Raw genomic sequence first — 20,571 nt, forward strand, 5'->3', positions numbered from 1 at the left:
ATGTAAATGAAAATTTGTGTTACTCTGAATTTTTTTTTGCTATAAACTCTTAACTTGATATAAAAATAATGTTTCAATGAATTCTAAAAACAGGCATTACGAAAATGAAAAGAATAATACATAATAGAAAAATTTTTAAATAAATATAAATATATATATACAGTTAGCTTGATGTAAAATTTGATTCAAAGTTATATATATATATATATATATATATATATATACACTGCACACATACATTTTTTGATATGTACTGTTAACATGATACAAAATGGGTTAATTATTGGAATTAAATATTAAATATTAATAAACTAAATATTATGAGTTTATGACAATCAATGTTTTAAAACAAAAAGCACACCTTTCCACTCTTCCACTGTGTGTTCTCTCTCATCGAGCTGTTTATCCGTGATCACCGGCGGCGGCTGAAACCAAGCAGATAAATGTCAATCAGATACGTCACAAAGGAAAGAAAAGCAGACGTCATGCGCTCCATGAGTCCTTCTCTCCAGAGAAATCATGCAGCTCAAGCTCCATCTGGACGAAAGTCAACCAGCACAAATAATGAAGACAGCAGCACTCACCGCTTCCACTTCTGACGGGTCGTACCACACGTTGATGTAGGGGTGCTGGAGGGCCTCGTCCACCGAGATTCGCTTCGACGCATCTATTACCAGCATTTTAGATAACAAGTCTCTCGCCTGGCTCGCTGCAAAATAATTGCATTTAAATCAGAAACCGAATCCAGAGGAAATTGGCCACAGACAATCATGCTGCTCTTGAATCACTGTGACTAGATCAGAGTTTAATGAAGGGAAACAAACAACAAACTCAAACAGAATGGTGCCGGCACCTTTAATTAAAGCAATTAGCCATTAGTGAGTCACAGATTACAGTCATTTTACCACAGTTAAAGACCCCAGCGATTGGCTTGATGAACACAGTGTTGACATTTTCTTTTAAAACAGAGGAGAGCCTATATATAGCCTATACAGTATATACAGCTAATATGCAATGCAGTGTTGTTTTCGTCAACGATGACGATGACGAAATCATTTCGTTGACGCCACTTTTTTTCATGACGATAACGAGACGATGACGAGATAAAAATGGCTCGTTGACGACTAAAACATGACGAGACGTGTGTGAGTTTTCGTTGACGAGACGAGAATAGACGAAAATGTTAGTTTAAAATGCATGACATTTCTGCTTATTGTGCATGCCAATTAAAACTTAAAAAGTATCTGACGCTATGGCAAGCCGTTTTAGCATTAAATACTCTTTGTTATACTAGTATGGCAAGCCGTTTTAGCATTAAATACTCTTTGTTATACTAGTATGGCAAGCCGTTTTAGCATTAAATACTCTTTGTTATACTAGTATGGCAAGCCGTTTTAGCATTCCATCCTTGTTTGTCTTTTATGTTCTAAAACATTCCTTCATTATTGTAATTATTGGTGAAAATAGTCGATCCGGAAGCTCACATTGTGTTGAACTATAGATCTGCTATTTTCAGAACTTATAAGTGACACTACCCAACAGCAAAATACTTACTGACCTACATTAATTTGTTAAAAGACTACTTTTTTCCCTTTTTTTGACTAAAACTAGACTAAAACCTTTTAGACTTTTCGTCGACTAAAATTGGACTAAAACTATCACATATAGAAGTGACAAAAATTTGACTAAAACTAAGAAGCATTTTAGTCCAAAAGACTAAGACTAAGACTAAATCTAAGATGGTTGTCAAAAACAACACTGATGCAATGGTTTACAGCTGTGAACTATGGATTAGTAAGTGTTTCACACTATGTCTAATTTTTAATATTGAAATTTCTTTTGGTGTCATTTTATTCCTACTTGACTTTCACAAGGGTTTAATATTTTTTATATTAAAAAAAAAACTAAATTAAGTGTGTTTTAAGTGTTGCAAGATCTAAAGCATTTGCAAACAGAACAACATTTTATTTTAGGATAGCTTTTACTTTGATATGCATTTGTAAATAAAATCTATTTGTAGATGTAATTCTTATTTTTTTGTTGTGTTGTAATTGTAAGATGTTTTACCTTATTTCTCATTCTTTATTGTATTTTTCATTTCTTTTCTTTTACATCTTACATTTTTGTATTCTTTAATTTTTTTGTAAAATTAAAAAAAAATATATCTTCAAAGTGGTGCAAGATCTAAAGTATTTACAAATAGAGCAACATTTTATTTTAGGATAGCTTTTACTTTGATATGCATTTTAATTTTTTTATTTAAGTTTAATTCTTATTTTTTTGTTGAATTGTAAATTTTTTTTTTTTTTACCTTATTTATTATTACCTTTTATTTCTTATTCTTTATTGTATTTTTCTTACAATTTAAATTTTTTTATTATTTTAATATTTTCGTACAATTAAAAAAATCCTAAAATACTCTTTACAAAAATCTTTATTCTTTATTATTATTAATAATGTATATAAAACAAAATACACCTGCCAAATAAATAGTTTTAGTAAGATTTTAATTTAAATTAATCTAGAAATAGTTTTTGGTGTCATTTTATTCCTACTTGACTTTCACAAGGGTTTAATATTTTTTATATTAAAATCAATAACTAGATTAAGTGTGTTTTAAGTGTTGCAAGATCTAAAGCATTTGCAAACAGAACAACATTTTATTTTAGGATAGCTTTTACTTTGATATGCAGTTTAATTTTTTTATTTAAGTGTAATTCTTATTTTTTTGTTGTATTGTAAAGTTTTTTTTTACCTTATTATTTATTATTACCTTTTATTTATTATTCTTTATTGTATTTTTCTTACAATTTACATTTTTGTATTCTTTTAATATTTTCGTACAATTTAAAAAATCCTAAAATACTCTTTACTAAAATCTTTATTCTTTATTATTATTAATAATGTATATAAAACAAAATACACCTGCCAAATAAATAGTTTTAGTAAGATTTTAACTCAAATTAATCTAGAAATTGTTTTTAGTGTCATTTTATTCCTACTTGATGTTCACACAGAAGAACTGTTATTCTTTATTGTATTTTTCTTACATTTGACATTTTTGTATTGTTACATTTTTTTGTAAAATTTAAAAAAAAATCTTTAAAAATGATTCTTTATTATTATTAATTTAATGCACACAGATGAATATTTTATTTTAGGATTTTAATTTTAATTAGTAAAAAATGTGTAATTCTTATTATTTTGTTGTGTTGTAACTGTTGTTTGTTTGTTTTATAATCTTTTTTAATTTCTTATTCTTTATTGCATTTTTCTTAAATTTTACATTTTTCTAATCTTTAAAGTTTTTAGTAAAATTATACCATTTCAAGTTTTAATTTGCTTTTTGGTACTTGTTTTAAAGTGAATTATAAGCACTTATAACTTGAAAGCTGCTTTAGTTATTATTATTATTAATTTTAAATTATATTATATTATATTATATTATATTACGTAAAAAAAAGAAATACAGCTGCAAAATAAGATTTGTATTTTTTTTATACTCATTACTACTAGTCAGTAGTAACTAATGTAACTGCACCACAACCTCAAATGCAATTTTTTCATTTACATCTAATCAATCGCCCAATCAGAACCATGCATTTCTAATTGCAATCTACAAAAATCAATATTCAGAGTAACAGAGCACTATAAATCTATAGAAAGCTTTACAGCAGGCCTAAATGTTAAAGAAGCATCCCTCACCTTTGAGTTTGTTGTGGTCGGAGTCTGCAGGAAAGAGCACGTCTGGGAAGAGCTTCTCAAAGCTGTATCCAGCATAGCGAGGTCGGTTCTCCACGTAAGTCCTCACAGACTGGTTGAGCTTCATCATGAACTCTTGAGCCGGTGTGCCCAGCTGCTCGATCACCTTGTTCCACTGGTCGATGTCTTCACATGTCATGCTAAGGAAAACTACTGACTCTCTTAGCTGACTGCCTAGTCACATACATATGTTTCACACTAAGCTATAATTATGTTTAATTAAGCAGTTAACCTTTTTATTCATTTAGGAATTTCCTGATGTAGCATGATGTGTCAAGTGTCAAGTCTTTTTTTTCAGTCACCACTGAAAGTAAAAAAGTTATATTAACTTTATATTAACGCGTGTGTGTTTGTGTACATATATAGTATTGACATTTAAATGTTTAGTTTGTTCACGGTGAGAAAATGTTATGGTAAAATTACATTATTACATTAAATTTTACTCAAAACTCAAAAATATATATTATTTTATAATAAAAATATATGTAATTATATATTTGGTTTAAGTTTGTTAAAATTTTCTTTAAACTTATAAATCTAAATATATATGCACTACTAACATTATTTATTTAAACAAATGTTCAATTTTTTTTGTTTTTTAAAGAAGTCTCTTCTGCTCACCAAAGCTGCATTTATTTGACCAATAATTTTATGAAAGTTTTTGCTAAAAACAAAAAAAATCTATTATTTTATAATAATAAAAAATATAGATATATATGCAATACTAAAATTATTTATTTAAATACATTTTCAAGATTTTTACATTTTTTGGTTTTTGAAAGAAGTCTGTTCTGCTCACTAATGCTGCATTTATTTGTCAAAAAATACAGTAAAAACAAAAATTTTGTGAAAGTTTTTGCTAAAAAAACTCAAAAAATATACTATTTTATAATAATAATAATTATAAATATATCTGCACTACTAGAATTATTTTTTATTTATTTAAATAATGTTTTAAGATTTGTAATTTTTTTGGGGTGTTTAGAAGTCTCTTCTGCTCACTAAAGCTGCATTTATTTGTCCAAAAATACAGTAAAAACTGAGTTTTAGCAAAAACTAAAAAAAAAAAAAAAAATTATAATAATAAAAAATATATAATTATAAATACACATGCACTACTAAAATTATTTTTGTTTATTTAAATGTTTCAAGATTTTTAAATTGTTTGGTGTTTGAAAGAAGTATTTTCTGCTCACTAAAGCTGCATTTATTTGACCAAAAATACAGTAAAAACTGAAATTTTGTGAAAGTTTCTGCGATAAAACTAAAAATAAATATTATTTAATAATAATAATAATAATAATACTACATATATATATATATATATATATATATACTACTAAAATTATTTATTTTTTTAAATACATTTTCATGATTTGTATATTTTTTGGTTTTTGAAAAAAAGTGTCTTCTGCTCACTAAAGCTGCATTTATTTGACCAAACATACAGTAAAAACTGAATTATTGTGAAAGTTCAAAAATATAGATATCATAATAAACAATATAATTATACACATACAAACTCAAAATATATTGTGTGTGTGTGTGTGTGTGTATGCATGCATGTATGTATGTATGTATGTATGTATGTATGTATGTATGTATGTATATATATATATATATATATATATATATATATATATATATATATATATATATATATTTATTTGTTTATTTATTTATTTATAATTATATGTATATATTGTATTAATATTATTAAATATTTATTTTTAGTTTTTCGCTAAAACTTTCACAAAATTTCAGTTTTTACTGTATTTTTGGTCAAATATATTATTTGATCAAAATTACAGTAAATAAACAGAAATATTGTGAAAGTATATAATATATTTTATAATACAATGTATACATATAATTATAAATATATGTGCACTAAAATTAAAATTATTAAAGATAAAATTATTTACTTTTTAAAATACATTTATGATTTTTATATTTTTTCTCTTCTGCTCACTAAAGCAGTATTTATTTGACCAAAAATACAGTTTTTGCAAAAATATCTATTTTATAATAAAAAATAAAATTATAAACATACAAACTCAAAATATATTTGCAAAAATTATAAAAAATTATAATTATAAAAATTATAAAATTTACACTTGACATTTCATTGAGTATTGGAGTTGTTGTTTTAAACTCTCTATATAAAAAAAATCTTTTTTTCCTTCTTTTCATCAGGTCTCGCACATCAATGACAAAAACACATATAAAGGGTAAAATAACTCGACAAAAACAGACAAACACACAAAGAACACTTAGAATGGGACAGTAAAGACGACCAGGTAAGGATACGGTCTGTGCCGGGAAACAACACACTACCTCTGACCATTTCAGCCATGATGCAGCCAACAGACCAGACATCAACTGAAAAATGAAATGACAACCAAATTAAAATGCCAAAAATCTCACAAATGAAAAACAAGCACACACACACACACACATAGATATAAAGAACAGAGTGCATTGATGTGGATGCAACAGAGGTGACAGGTGCATGCAAACATCTCAGTGTGCGTCAGGCAGGACCACAGGCCGATAATCCCTTAACGGACATCCAAGAAGCTCTAACCAAGCAAACAACTAGAGGCTGAACAAGGATACAGTCCCTCCCTGGAAAAAGGATTTTGTGTCGCACCATCTCTGCCATAATGCAGCCAACAGCCCAAATATCCACTACACCGGTGTAGCATAGAGGAAAAAGAGAAGACATAAGCAAAGCATAAAGGGCAGCGCGACTGCTCGAGATCTTCCCGTGCCAATTTTTCCTCAGCGCTACCATCCAGCAGTAAACGTCAGCATTTTGGGCCTTCGAATTGAATTCTGCACTGCAGCGAACCACTTTCGCTTCTCAAGACTAATGCTTTTTTCTATCTAGATGCTCAGTGCTCCAGGCAAACCCATCCAGTGTGCTTGTGCATGCAGAAACAACTCTAAAACTGGTTCAGCTGGACAAAAGAATCCCTCAAGGGACTTTAATGCTTAAACACCGCAGCCGTTTGGTAGGGGTGCTCCCATCAGGAATGTTGATGCAGATCACTGATGCTAATTTTTTAAAGCCTTCTTTTTATCATGTAGAAATATTTATAGTGAAACTCCAATCAGGAGATTTTTAGGCATTTAATGAGTTCTTTTATTTGAGGGGTGGATTGGAGCGAAGCATTTTTTTTAGACATTTTTCAAGAATATGCATTTATCTGATGTAGGGGTGGGCGATATGGCAAAAATATCATTTCACTTAATTTTTAGTTTTAAGAAATATCACCGTTTACCATTTTATCATAAGGAAGCTCTATTATAAGGAAGCTCTCTATACTGCACAGTCTCTTATTTACTCTCTCTTTATACTGTTTATGAAAGGATTGGTCAGATATGTCCGTGATGCATTAATCAAGATTGCAAAAATGCGTAGAAATCTTTGAAACTGCCCTCAGCGCAAACACAAATATGCTGATCGGGATTTAGTGCTCCTAAATATTTTTCACAGTCGCGCGTAGTAGTTTTCAGTCGCAAATGTGAGTGAAATGATCGCACTGTGGAGCCCTGTCTACTGATTTTCTTTTGCATTTGAATGCTTATTAAAAGCAATCCTGTTGTTAATAAAGAACGATGTTTTCCTACCTCTACAAGTGCCATATGTGACCCTGGACCACAAAACCAGTCTTAAGTCGCTGGGGTATATTTGTAGCAATAGACAAAAATACATAGTATGGGTCAAAATTATCGATTTTTCTTTTATGCCAAAAATCATTAGGAAATGAAGTAAAGATCATATTCCATGAAGATTTTTTGTAAATTTTCTACCGTAAACATATAAAAACTTTATTTTTGATTAGTAATATGCATTGCTAAGAACTTCATTTGGACAACTTTAAAGGTGATTTTCTCAATATTTAGATTTTTTCCCACTCTCAGATTGCAGGTTTTCAAATAGTTGTATCTCAGACAAACATTGTCCTATTTTAACAAACAATATATCAATGGAAAGCTTATTTACTCAGCTTTCAGATGACGTAAGAATCTCAATTTCGACAAATTTACACTTATGACTGGTTTTGTGGTCCAGGGTCACATATATTACGGTTTTGTTTATTTAAAAATGCTCTTTTCCTTTAAATCTAGAAAAAACTCATATGCGTTGACTGTGAAACACAGTAAACTTTAATTATATGCATTTATGTGTCAATCCTTGTTTGCATTTACCACAAACAATGCGCTGTCACTTTAATTCTGTGCGTGCAACACAGACTCGGTGCGGAAACGATCTCTGTACTGCTGCAGACGCACCGCTCCTGGAGCGCAACTTGAACGTTTTAATCCGTTAATATGAGCGTGGAAAAAAATATGCACTGCAAACGGAGTTATGTGAAGCTGGGCAGGGCTTTTGCAAATTTTTTTTAAATTAGATTATATACAGTGGTGTGAAAAAGTGTTGGCCCCCTTAATGATTTTTTATTTCTTTGCATGTTTGTCACACTTTAATGTTTCAGATCATCAAACTAATTTAAATATCAATCAAAGATAACGCAAGTAAACACAACATGCAGTTTTTGAATGAAGGGGTTTTTTATGTACGGGAAAAAAAAAAATCCAAACTGACATGGCCCTGTGTGAAAAAAGTTTAAGTTAAGGTCAGTGTTCATGACTCCACCATAAGAAAGAGACTAGGCAAAAATGGCCTGCATGGCAAAGTTCCAAGACGAAAACCGCTGCTGAGCAAAAAGAACATAAAGGCTCATCTCAGTTTTGCCAGAACACATCTTGATGATCCCCAAGACTTTTGGGAAAATACTCTGTGGACTGACGAGACAAAAGTTGAACTTTTTGGAAGGTGTGTGTCCCATTACATCTGGAGTAAAAGTAACACAGCATTTCAGAAAAAGAACATCACGCCAACACTAAAATATGGTGGTGGTAGTGTGATGGTCTGGGACTGGAAGACTGGAATGAATTCTGCTGTCTACCAAAAAAATCGTGAAAGGCAAAGTCCGGCCATCTGTTTGTGACCTCGAGCTGAAGCGAACTTGGGTTCTGCAGCAGGACAATGATCCAAAACACAGCAGCAAATCCACCTCTGAATGGCTGAAGAAAATCAAAATGAAGACTTTGGAGTGGCCTAGTCACAGTCCTGACCTGAATCCTATTGAGATGCTGCGGTTCATGCTGGAAAACCCTCCAATGTGGCTGAATTACAACAATTCTGCCAAGATGAGTGGCCAAAATTCCTGCACAGCGCTGTAACAGACTCATTGCAAGTTATGGCAAACGCTTGATTGCAGTTGTCGCTGCTAATGGTGGCCCAACCAGTTATTAAGTTTAGGGGGCAAACACTTTTTCTCACAGGGCCATGTGGGTTTGGATTTTGTTTTCCCTTCATAATAAAAAAAACTTTATTCAAAAACTGCATGTTGTGTTTACTTGGGTTATCTTTGATTAATATTTAAATTAGCTTGATGATCTGAAACATTAAAGTGTGACAAACATGTAAAAATTAAAAAAAATCAGGAAGAGGGCTTTTTCACACCACTGTATATATAACATTATATAAATTAAAAATAATCAAACTTTTGCAAATAAACAACAATTTATCAAAAGATGACAAAAAACGAAAATTTTAGGGCCCTATGAAATCAGTTTTATTTTATTCCACCCCCCCATATTTTTAATTTTATTTTTCTAAATTCTATTTCCTTATTTTAATTAAAATTTTCTGGATTCTGTTTAATGGTTTAATTACACTTTAAATAATCAAAAATGTTTAAATAACTGAATGCATAACACTGTAATAATTTAATCATTTATTAACAAAACCACAATAAAATTCAGATTTTTGTTTTTTTTTCTGAAATTTTCTGAATTTTTAAAGACATTTTTTGTGGTCTATTTTAATTTTTCAAAATGTATGGTTGAATATAAATGTATTATTTACATTATAATTGACTAAAACATTTAATTAATATTTTAAATTGTAATCAAATAAACATTTAACCATTCTAATTATTTATGTAGATAGCTTATTTGTGTTTATCAAGGCTAGCAAACAATAATAATAATAAATTAAATAATTAATTAATTAACAAAAACACACATTTTTAGGCATCCTCCCCTACATGAAGATTATATAAATGAGCCAATCGATCGGAGCACCCCTACCGTTTGGTGAGGTCGAGCTTGTTTTTAGCAGAACGGTGTGGATGTGCTCGTGTGGGACCCTTTACGTGAACATGCTGCAAAGCAGTGACAGCAGGTTAGTACTCACCGTTAGCTTGATAACCCATGCCCAGAATGACCTCTGGGGCGCGGTAGTAGCGGGTCACCACATACGGAGTCATGAGGAGGCCGGTGGCGGCCGTCCGGGCCAGACCGAAGTCGAGGATCTTCAGCGTACAGTCGGATTTCACTACTATGTTACTGGGTTTCAGATCCTGGGAAGTGAGGAGGTCAGAGGTCAGCAGGAATTTTGGTAAAAATTTCACAATTAATTACAAAGAAACAGCAAGTAATGAGCTGCGTTAGTTAAACATGGGATTTTGAAGTAGAAAGACTGAAATAGTATTTTCTTCTAAAACACACTCCATTTTATTTCAATTTAATTTTTCTGGATTCCATTTTTTCTCTTTTTATTTTTTCCATATTTAATTTTATCTTTAATGGTTGAAATAAAATTTAGTAATCAAAAGCATGTCAAATAATCAATAATTTATTCAAAGTTGACCAAAAATGAATATTTCTGGATTCTGTTTAATGACAAAATTAAAAATGTCTAAACAATTGAATACATACAACTTTAACATAATTAAATCATTTGACAAAGAGAAAAAAAATCATAATGAACCTTTTACAAATAAACAACAATTTATTAAAAGTTGACCAAAATGAAATCAGTTTTATTTTATTTATTTTATTCCACATTTTTAATTTTATTTTCCCCAAATTTGTTTCCTTGTTTTAATTATTATATTTAATTATTCTGTTTAATGGTTTAATTACATTTTTAATAATCAAGAATGTCTGAAGAATAAATACATTTACAATACATTTATTAATTTGATTAACATCACCCCAATAAAATTTAGATTTTTTTCAGAATTTTTAAGATATATATATAAAACATTAAATTTAAATAACGAAACTTTTGCAAATAAACAACAACTACAAATTAATGGTTTATTACATTTTGAATAATCAAAAATGTCTAAACAATTGAATACATAAAACTTTAACAATGTATTAAATTTATTAACAAAATTCAGATTTTTGTGTTGTCTGTTTTACATTTCCTAGATTTACGGGAGAATATAAATGCATTATTTAAAAAAAATGACTAAAAACATTAACAACTTAATAATAAATAAATAAATAAATAAATAAATAAATATTTCGTATTTCTGGTCAGAAACTATGAGATTAATTATTAACTCTTTTCTTTTACCGTTTGTTTCTATTGACAGCACAGGTTTAGTGTTAAAAGTATAAATGGGTTATAAAAAGTATAAAACCATAAAAACTAGAACATCAAGTCATTAGTTTAGCAAAGTGATATAACTCTTTCCATTGACGGTAACTTAGCATTAGTTTTTCTTCTGCTTTTACAGCTGTTTATATTTAATATGTGTATAAATCAAACCAGTTGATTAGGCTTTGAAATATAGCAATACATTGTGTGTGTATTTGTTGTTTGACTGGACTGTGTGTGTGTTTGTACCCTGTGTATGATGCCAGCAGCGTGTAGGTGTTTGATGCCGCAGAGCATTTGATAAAGCAGGTATGAGAGTCTCTCGTGGTCCAGCTCCATCTGAATGACCTGGCACAGATTCGCATCCATCAGCTCCATCACCAGATACCTGCAGACAAGCATGTGAGGAACACAAATAAACAAGCATATATGCACAAATACACAAAGAGATCTGTGATTTATGCAGGATTTTTGAGACACATTTCAATTGCATCTACTACATATAAGCAAATTCATCAATACCTTGTTACATCTCTTTATTTAACACATTTGAACTAATCCTAAGCCAAAGTTACTTTTTTTTTTTCTTCTCGCAAATTCGGTTTCCTTTTTTAATTAAACTTTTCTGAATTCTGTTTAATAGTTTAATTACATTTTGAATAATCAAAAATGTCTAAACAATTGAATACATAATAAATTATTATGTTTTATTAAAGTTATTAAATTATTATTAAAGTTTCAACAAAACCACAATAAAATTCTGATATTATTCTGAATTTCTAATAAATGTTTGTTGTTTGTTAAAATTGTTAAATGAATATAAATTTATCATTAAAAAAAAGGACTAAAACTTTAATTAATCTTTTAAATATAAAAAATAAATAAAAATAAAATTAAATAAAATATAAATGTAACCAGACAGGGCTTTTGCAAAAATATATATATAATGTCTAATTAAAAAATATATTTATTTATTTATTTATTTATTTCAAATGTTTGCAGACTTTTTGGGCTCCAAAAACACCAGTTTGCAAAATTACAATTTTGATTACAATTTTAAAAAATTGAAGTTTTAGTCCTTTTTTTAATGATAAATTTATATTCAACCATACATCTATATATATATATATATATAACACCAATTTATTAAAAGTTGACCAAAAATGAACATTTTAGGGACCTATGAAATCAGATTTATTTTATTTTTTAGGGTTAGGGTTAGCCCTAAACACTATGTAGTGTTCTCTAGCCTAACAATATTTAAAATTTAAATTAGTTAAGTTATTAAAGCGAAAGTTTTTGGTGTCATAACCTTATTTGTAAAGGATACATTTATCAGAAACAATGAAAACAACTATTTTATTTATTTATTTTACTCGACCAGGCCAGTAGAAAAAATCCTTAGCGTTGAGCCCTGACAATGGGAAAAACTTACACATCCTGGAATTCTTCAAGTGTCTTCTGTGGCGTGAACACATTTAGCAAGCCAATTATCTGTGAAATGAAAGCATACTGCATAAAAGATGTGCCCTGTGCTGCTCTTACAATTTAAAATATATCATTACAAAATTAAGTACAATATATATGAGAAATTAATATTTTACTCAGCAAGGATGCATTAAATTGAGCAAAAGTGACAGTAAAGACATTTATGTTACCACACGATTTCTATTAATCAATGAATACTAAAAAATAAAATGTACTATGGTTTCGACAAAAAATGTGCAGCATGACTGTTTAACACTGATAATAATCAGAAATGTTTCTTGAGCCGCAAATCAGCATATTAGAACGATTTCTGAAGGATCATGTGACATTAAAGAGTAATGATGCTGAAAATTCAGCTTTGACCACAAAAATAAATTACATTTTAACAGATATTCCCACAGAATACAGCCATTTAAAATGATAATAATATTTCGCAATATTACTGTGCTTTTAATCAAATAAAAGCAGCCTTGCTAAGCAGAAAAGACTTCAAAAACATTATAAATCTCTCAAACCCTCATACTTTTTTTTTTTTTTTTTTTTTTTTATACACCCACACCCACAGACAGAGCAAAACATGTCTTACGTTTTTGTGGTTGACGCATTTCATCAAGACCAGTTCTCTGTAGGCCCGTTTGGCGTGGGTTTGGTTTTGAAAGGGTCGGCTAAGTTTCTTAATTGCAACATTTCGTTCAAGGACATGATCATACGCAGAGCTAAAAAATACAAAAATCAGAAAGAGAAAGAGAAAGTCAAACACAAGCTTGTCCTTCAGCACACGTTCTACTTATATGAAGAGTCTTACTGATAATCGCTTTCTTGTTTTACAGTCTAATAAATCCATGAAACCTACCAGACGATGCCTTGCGCTCCAGATCCAATTGGTCTTAAATTCTGATATCGCTTCAAGACAGTAAACGTTGAATCTCCTACATCTATGCTGTAATATTCCTTCTCACGCTTGTTCCTGTTCATGGTGAAAACCGTACTGACTGTGTCTTGGGCATTCAAGAAGAACTTCCCCTTCAAAAATCTGAAAAGACAAAAAAGAAAGAAATTAATGAGTGTGCTTTCATCTGGTCCTGATTATGCAGTTGAAAAGAAAGAACAAATAATGTGGTTTGCTAATAAAACATGCTTTCGCAAAAACTTTAACTTCAAAGTCAGGTAAAATGCATAAATGCAAATTTATGAGTTATGAGACCTAGACTACAAGAACACAATGCAACTGTGCATTGCAAGTAGAAATGATATTCTTATAATAGTGATTGTTTTTTTGTTGGATACATATATAAAAGAGGAACAGTTTGCATCTTGCAATGATTGTAATGTGCTTTTTATTTAGTCATTAAGTTTTCCAAAGTGTAACTGTGAGTTTCTGATTTAAACTTCATTAGCAAAAACAGCGTGAACTCCTTTTTTTATTGAATAAATTAAAAGTATTACTACAGCCTTTTTACCGTATACACTATCATTCGGGGATAGTTTGGGATCAGTAAGACTTTTAATGTTTTTTAAAATCTTTTCTGTTAATCATGGCTGTGTTTATTTGATTAAAAATACAGAAAAAAACTGTAATATTGTGAAATATTATTGCAATTTAAAAAAGTGTTTTTCTATTTTAATATAATAAACTATTATATTAAATTATACAAGTAGAATTTATTCATGTGATTTGTTCCTGAATTTTCAGCATCATTACTCCAGTCTTTGGAACTTGTGATACTTTTTTCAGGATTCTTTGAATAAAAAAATAAAAATAAAAAAAACATTTCAAATAGAATTTTTTTTCTAACAATATGCATTACCATTCAAAAATTTGGGATCAATAAGATTTATGTTTTTTAAAGAAGTTTTTCTGTTCATCAAGGCTCAGTTTATTTGATTAAAAATACAGAAAAAAACAGTAATATTGTGAAATATTATTGCAATTTAAAAAAGTGGTTTTCTATTTGAATATACTTTAAAGTAGAATTTATTCCTGTGATTTGTTCCTGAATTTTCAGCATCATTACTTCAGTCTTTGGAACTTGTGATACTTTTTTCAGGATTCTTTGAATAAAACATTAAAAAAAACACAGCATTTATTTCAAATATAATTTTTTTTCTAACAATATGCATTACCATACAAGTTTGGGAACAGTAAGATTTTTAATGTTTTTAAAAGAAGTTTTTCTGTTCATCAAGGCTCAGTTTATTTGATTAAATACAGAAAAAACTGTTATACTGTGAAATATTATTGCAATTTTAAAAAGTGGTTTTCTATTTTAATATACTTTAAAGTAGAATTTATTCCTGTGATTTATTCCTGAATTTTCAGCACCATTACTCCAGTCTTTGGAACCTGTGATACTTTTTTCAGGATTCTTTGAATAAAATAAAAAAAAAAACAGCATTTATTTCAAATATAACTTTTTTTCTAACAATATGCATTACCATACAAGTTTGGGATCAGTAAGATTTTTAATGTTTTTTAAAAGAAGTTTTTCTGTTCATCAAGGCTCAGTTTATTTGATTAAATACAGAAAAAACTGTTATACTGTGAAATATTATTGCAATTTTAAAAAGTGGTTTTCTATTGTAATATACTTTAAAGTAGAATTTATTTCTGTGATTTATTCCTTGGGGTCTGTAAATTTTTACTCTTTCTTTTTTTAAAGAAAAAAATATTAACACCTTTTATCAATTGATAAAAAGTGACAGCAAAGATATACATCGTTAGAAAAGATTTATATTTTGAATAAATGCAGTTTTTTAAACTTTTTATTAATCAAAAAATCCTGAAAAAAAAAACAGAGGTTCCAAAAAAATATTTGGCATATTAGAATTATTTCTGAAGGATCATGTGACACTTAAGACTGGAGTAATGGCAGATGAAAATTCAGCTTTGCGTCACAGAAATAAATTAGATTTTAAAGTATATTAAAACAGAAACAATTATTTTATACTGTAATAACATTTTGCAATATTACAGTATTTTTCTGTATTTGTGATCAAATAAATGCAGCCTTGATGAGCATAAAAGACTTCTTTAAGTCTTACTGATCCCAAACTTTATATATATATATATATAAAATATTGCCATTTTTGCTACATTCTTCTTTGTACATATGTCGAAATAATTTCAGTTCAGTGAAAAACATGCGTTATTTTTAACTAGATAAGAGAAACTCAGAGCAAATGCATCAATATCAAGATAAATATTGAATAGCATTAAAATGGTGCAAAATATCAATATTCATGTTCTGCCATGAAAGCATATGCAAATACGACAAGACTGAAAAGCAGGTGACGAATTTGAACTGAGAAGCCGCAACACAGCCTCTTCTTAACGCATCGTCAGCGTTATAGTGACTCGAAGCAGAAATACATATTTAAACAGGTACACTGCTCAGGGAACTGAGAAAACAAGCTGAGACTTTACTCAGATGTAGCATATTAAGCTGAGGATGCTGCAGTGACAGCCCTCTTTACATCCATATCAGGACAGATTTTCTGTTCTTTTGCCGCATTCGTGTGATTGTTTTCCCTCAATGCATATTAATAAGATCTACTATGTAATTTTTGCTTATTAGTATGGATGAATTGGATTATCGAAGGTTAATAAAATGGGATTAAATACATAAAGGATATCTGTATTATTTAACATATTTAATTATTGCAGGTTTGCGTTGAATTTCACTGTTTTTATTCATTTCGAAGAATACTGTATCTGTTTTTAGTGAGTGAGATGAATTAATGCATGTTCACATTTATTCTAGAACTAAAGTAACATCTTACTCACAATTTCTCTTAACATGGAGACAGGAGAGCTTTTAATCAATAAATGAGGGGAAAGTGACTGGCGTTACTTATTTGAAAAAGTAACTCAGATATTTTTTGTCAATTAAAAAGTAATGCATTACTTGGACAAAGTAATATTATTACGTAACTTGCGTTACTTAACACTGAACATATCTGCATTCAGATTGAGTTGTATGTACAATCTGTAAAGCTTTGAAAATAATTGAACGTATACACTACCAGTCAAAAGTTTTTGAACAGTAAGCTTTTTAATGTTTTTTTTTAAAGTCGTCTCTTCTGCTCACCAAGCCTGCATTTATTTGATTCAAAGTACAGAAAAGACAGTAAAATTTTGATATATTTTTACTATTTAAAATAACTATTTTCTATTTGAATATATTTTAAAATGTAATATATTTCTGTGATTCCAAAGCTGAATTTTCAGCATCATTACTCCAGCCTTCAGTGTCACATGATCCTTCAGAAATCATTCTAATATGCAGATTTGCTGTTCAAGAAACATTTATTATTATTATTATCAATATTTAAAACAGTTGAAACATTTTTTCAGGATTCTTTGATGGATAGAAAGATCTAAAGATCAGCTTTTATCTAAAATAATAACCTTTTGTAATATTATACACAATACCATTCAAAAGCTTGGAGCTAGTATAATTTTTTAATTTTATAATTTTTTGGAACAGAAATGATAGAAATTAATACTCTTATTTAGCAGGGATGCTTTAAATTGATTAAAAGTGATGATAAAGCCATTTATAATGTCACAGAAGATTTCTATTTTAGATAAATGCTGTTCTTCTGAACTTTCTATTCATCAAAGAAAGCTGAAAAAAAAATTCTACATAGAAGTTTTCAACATACTAATAATAAATGTTTTTTGAGCAGCAAATCAGCAGATTAGAATGATTTCTGAAGGATCATGTCACTGGAGTAAAAATTCAGCTTTGAAATCCCAGAAATAAATTACATTTTAAAATATATTCCAATAGAAAACAATTATATCAATAATAAAAATATTTTTTAAATTTTATTGTTGTTTCTGTACTTTGAATCAAATAAATGGTTTGCTTGGTGAGCAAAAAGAGACTTCTTTAAAAAAAAAAAAACCTGACTGGTAGTGTACATATAGGCTATACTGACAAAAATAAATTAATTAAATTGAAAAAAAAAAAATGCAAAAGGAAAATTACACTGAAATGTAATTACAAAACTATTTGTTTTACATTCATTACATTTAACAAAATTAAATTTACAAATTTATTTTTTGTAATTACAAAAGAAAAGTTGCCCACCATTTTAAAGTTTAAATAAATTTAAATTTAAATTTATTCTTTTATTTTTGTGTTTATCTATCGACTTATTTTGTATGTGATTATTAACATTATTACTATTATTATTTTAATGTATGTATATTTTAATTTATTTTTGGCGCAAAGGGAACTTTTCAATCATACAAAGCTCTTTATTAATGCTTCGAAAAAGTTTACAAATCACTAAATTAAAACAATTACAAAAGGAATACAAAATTACTAAACTGTATGTTAACTTCTACCGTTCAGTCTATGTCCTTTACTATATTTCAGATGCATTTTGTCCATAGAAATATTATATTCACTACTGTGAAGTGACGTAATTGGTGGAAGCCATTATTTTCATTATTGATTTTTATTGATTATTTAATTGTTGAAGCCCTAACCAGCACTAAATCATATTCAAATCCATTAACATCCATTTCAGCACACCGTTTAACGATCCACACTTGCGGTATCAAGACTTTGCGATTCCATTTTAATTCATACTTCAGATACTGCATTCTTAAACAGCAATGTGAATGGAAACTGTCAATCATCTCCTAAAATAATATGGAGAACCGCACCCGAATGCCCTGAATTCAACATCTCTCAGCACCATCCGCAACCACCGACCTCAATATCTCTGATCGGACTCCTCACACCTCCGTAGGGTCCATTACACTGAATCCAAATCAAATCAAACTGGTTTACGCAGTGAAAGACTATCTCTATGAGCAGAGCACAGTGAGTTATGCACAAAGACAAAACGCCTCTGAAAAGTCAAGGAGATTCCCTAGATAGACAGCATTTTTAGGCATAATGGACAATGCTGTCAAGGTGGGCAGCTCAGTAGCTTTTGAGACACAGCCAATGTTAGATGTGGATCTCAGCCTTACACATTATGTCATTTGGAAGAAGAACTACAGAATGGTTTTTAATATCAAAAGCAGCATGTTTCACTTTAGCAATACAATGTTATTTGATTGATCATATGGTAAACGTCTAGTATGGTGTATATATCGGAGTAACGTTACCACAGTACTACCTGCCATATCGATACAGCACATCGTACAACTGAATGTTAAACACAATAACCTCTAGTAAGTGAAAGAGCTCTCCAAAATGTTTATTCTCCCAAATAACGAGCTTAAAGCAGCGAGTCAACGGTGTTTACTGAGGTGCGTTACCCTCCCCCACAAGCCACCTTAAAAACATCAGCGGTTAAACTGCAAATGTTTACTCACCCTCTTAAAAGATACACAGCCAGTTCAACAGCGGGGTTCGAAAAGGACCCAGTGAACACTGCAGTATGCTGTATTCGTCTTGTTTTCCACTTGAAGACACAAGCTGTGCGCTCACTGTGCTTCCGTCCACTGGCAGGCCTTGAGCTGCGGACACTTGCGTACTACGTCACCGCGCCTTTGCGTGCATGTGACGTGCGCAGTTTCTGCGTTTCGCCCGACGTCATCGAGCTCTTACGATGACGTCGCGTTGCTTGTATAGACATAACGAAAAGTTAAACTAGTTTAGTTAAACTAACTTTAACTGGTCAGTTACATAACCAGGAGAACGAAATGAAAAAAATATATAATGATTTTAATTTATAAAACCACCAAGAATATATGTAAGTTTAATTTCTCCAGTTATTTAATTACATTAGCTAAATATTCTGAAATGTTGTGTTAATATGCAAATGAGACATTACCTCATTACATAAGGCTAATTTCCATACATTAAGAGAATGTTTGTTGACATATTAGAAGCTATAAAGGTTTTTACAGAGATCTCTTTTTATCATTCCATAAATCAGAATATTTTTTAAACGTTTTTATTTTGTATAACAATTTTTTTAATTGTTAAATGTTTAAAATTAAATGCTTTACTTTATATAACACATTCAGCCTTCAGGAAGGCCTGGTATAATTTATCTATAAGTGTTTTTTATTACATTTTTATTTTTTATAACAAATTCTTTAATTATTTAAAATGCAAATTATCCATAAGTGTTTTTTTTTTTTATTAAACAATTTTAAATGATATAAAATGCCATTTTTACTTTATATAACACGTTCAGCCTTACATATCAGGAAGGCCTTATATAATTTATCGTAACTGGATCCATATCCATAATTATTATTTTTTAACAATTTATTTATAACAATTTTTTTAAATATATAAAATGCAATTTATCCACAAGTATTTTTTCATTCTTTCATTTTTATAACAATTTTTTAATTATATAAAATACAATTCTTACTTTATATAACACTTTCAGCTTTATGTACCAAGAAGGCCTTATGTAATTTATCTATAACTGTTTTTCATTACATTTATTTTTTAAAACAATTTTTTAACTGATTTAAAATGCAATTTATCCATAAGTGTTTTTTTCCTTTTTTTTCTTTTTTTATTATTACAATTTTTTAAATGATATAAAATGCCATTTTTACTTTATATAACACTTTCAGCTTTACCTATCAAGAAGGCCTTATATAATTTATCTATAACTGGATCCATATCCATAATTTTTTTTTTCATTTTTATTTTTATAGCATTTTTACAAAATATATAAAATGCAATTCATCCATAAGTATTTATCTTTTTTTCTTTTTTACATTTTTATAACAATTTTTTGAACTATATAAAATGCATTTCTTACTTTATATAACACTTTCAGATTTATGTACCAGGATAATTTATCAATAAGTGTTTTTTATTACATTTTTATTTTATAAAAAAAATTTTATTATTTAA

General features: G+C 29.1%; 1 protein-coding gene across 3 annotated transcripts in view; it reads right to left on the bottom strand.

Annotated features, from left to right (window-relative positions):
• The window catches only part of mapk8b (mitogen-activated protein kinase 8b), a 25,859-nt gene extending 6,644 nt beyond the window's left edge, over positions 1 to 19,215 (bottom strand). The window contains exons 1-10 of one of the 3 annotated variants that reach the window (XM_073828752.1): positions 19,062 to 19,215; positions 13,575 to 13,754; positions 13,308 to 13,437; positions 12,669 to 12,727; positions 11,483 to 11,621; positions 10,037 to 10,202; positions 6,073 to 6,144; positions 3,706 to 3,888; positions 585 to 709; positions 362 to 425 (exon numbers count right to left, since the gene is read on the bottom strand). In XM_073828752.1, coding sequence (XP_073684853.1) covers positions 362 to 425; positions 585 to 709; positions 3,706 to 3,888; positions 6,073 to 6,144; positions 10,037 to 10,202; positions 11,483 to 11,621; positions 12,669 to 12,727; positions 13,308 to 13,437; positions 13,575 to 13,696 — 1,060 coding nt within the window. In that variant the 5' untranslated portion in view covers positions 13,697 to 13,754; positions 19,062 to 19,215. Of the gene's footprint in view, positions 1 to 361; positions 426 to 584; positions 710 to 3,705; positions 3,889 to 6,072; positions 6,145 to 6,381; positions 6,454 to 10,036; positions 10,203 to 11,482; positions 11,622 to 12,668; positions 12,728 to 13,307; positions 13,438 to 13,574; positions 13,755 to 19,061 lie in introns of all 3 variants that reach the window. The other 2 variants (XM_073828753.1, XM_073828751.1) reach the window with 2 other exon arrangements.
• Between the last annotated feature and the right edge of the window lie 1,356 nt (positions 19,216 to 20,571).

This window comes from Garra rufa, chromosome 22 (assembly GCF_049309525.1).
Source record: "Garra rufa chromosome 22, GarRuf1.0, whole genome shotgun sequence".
Lineage (NCBI taxonomy): Eukaryota > Metazoa > Chordata > Actinopteri > Cypriniformes > Cyprinidae > Garra > Garra rufa.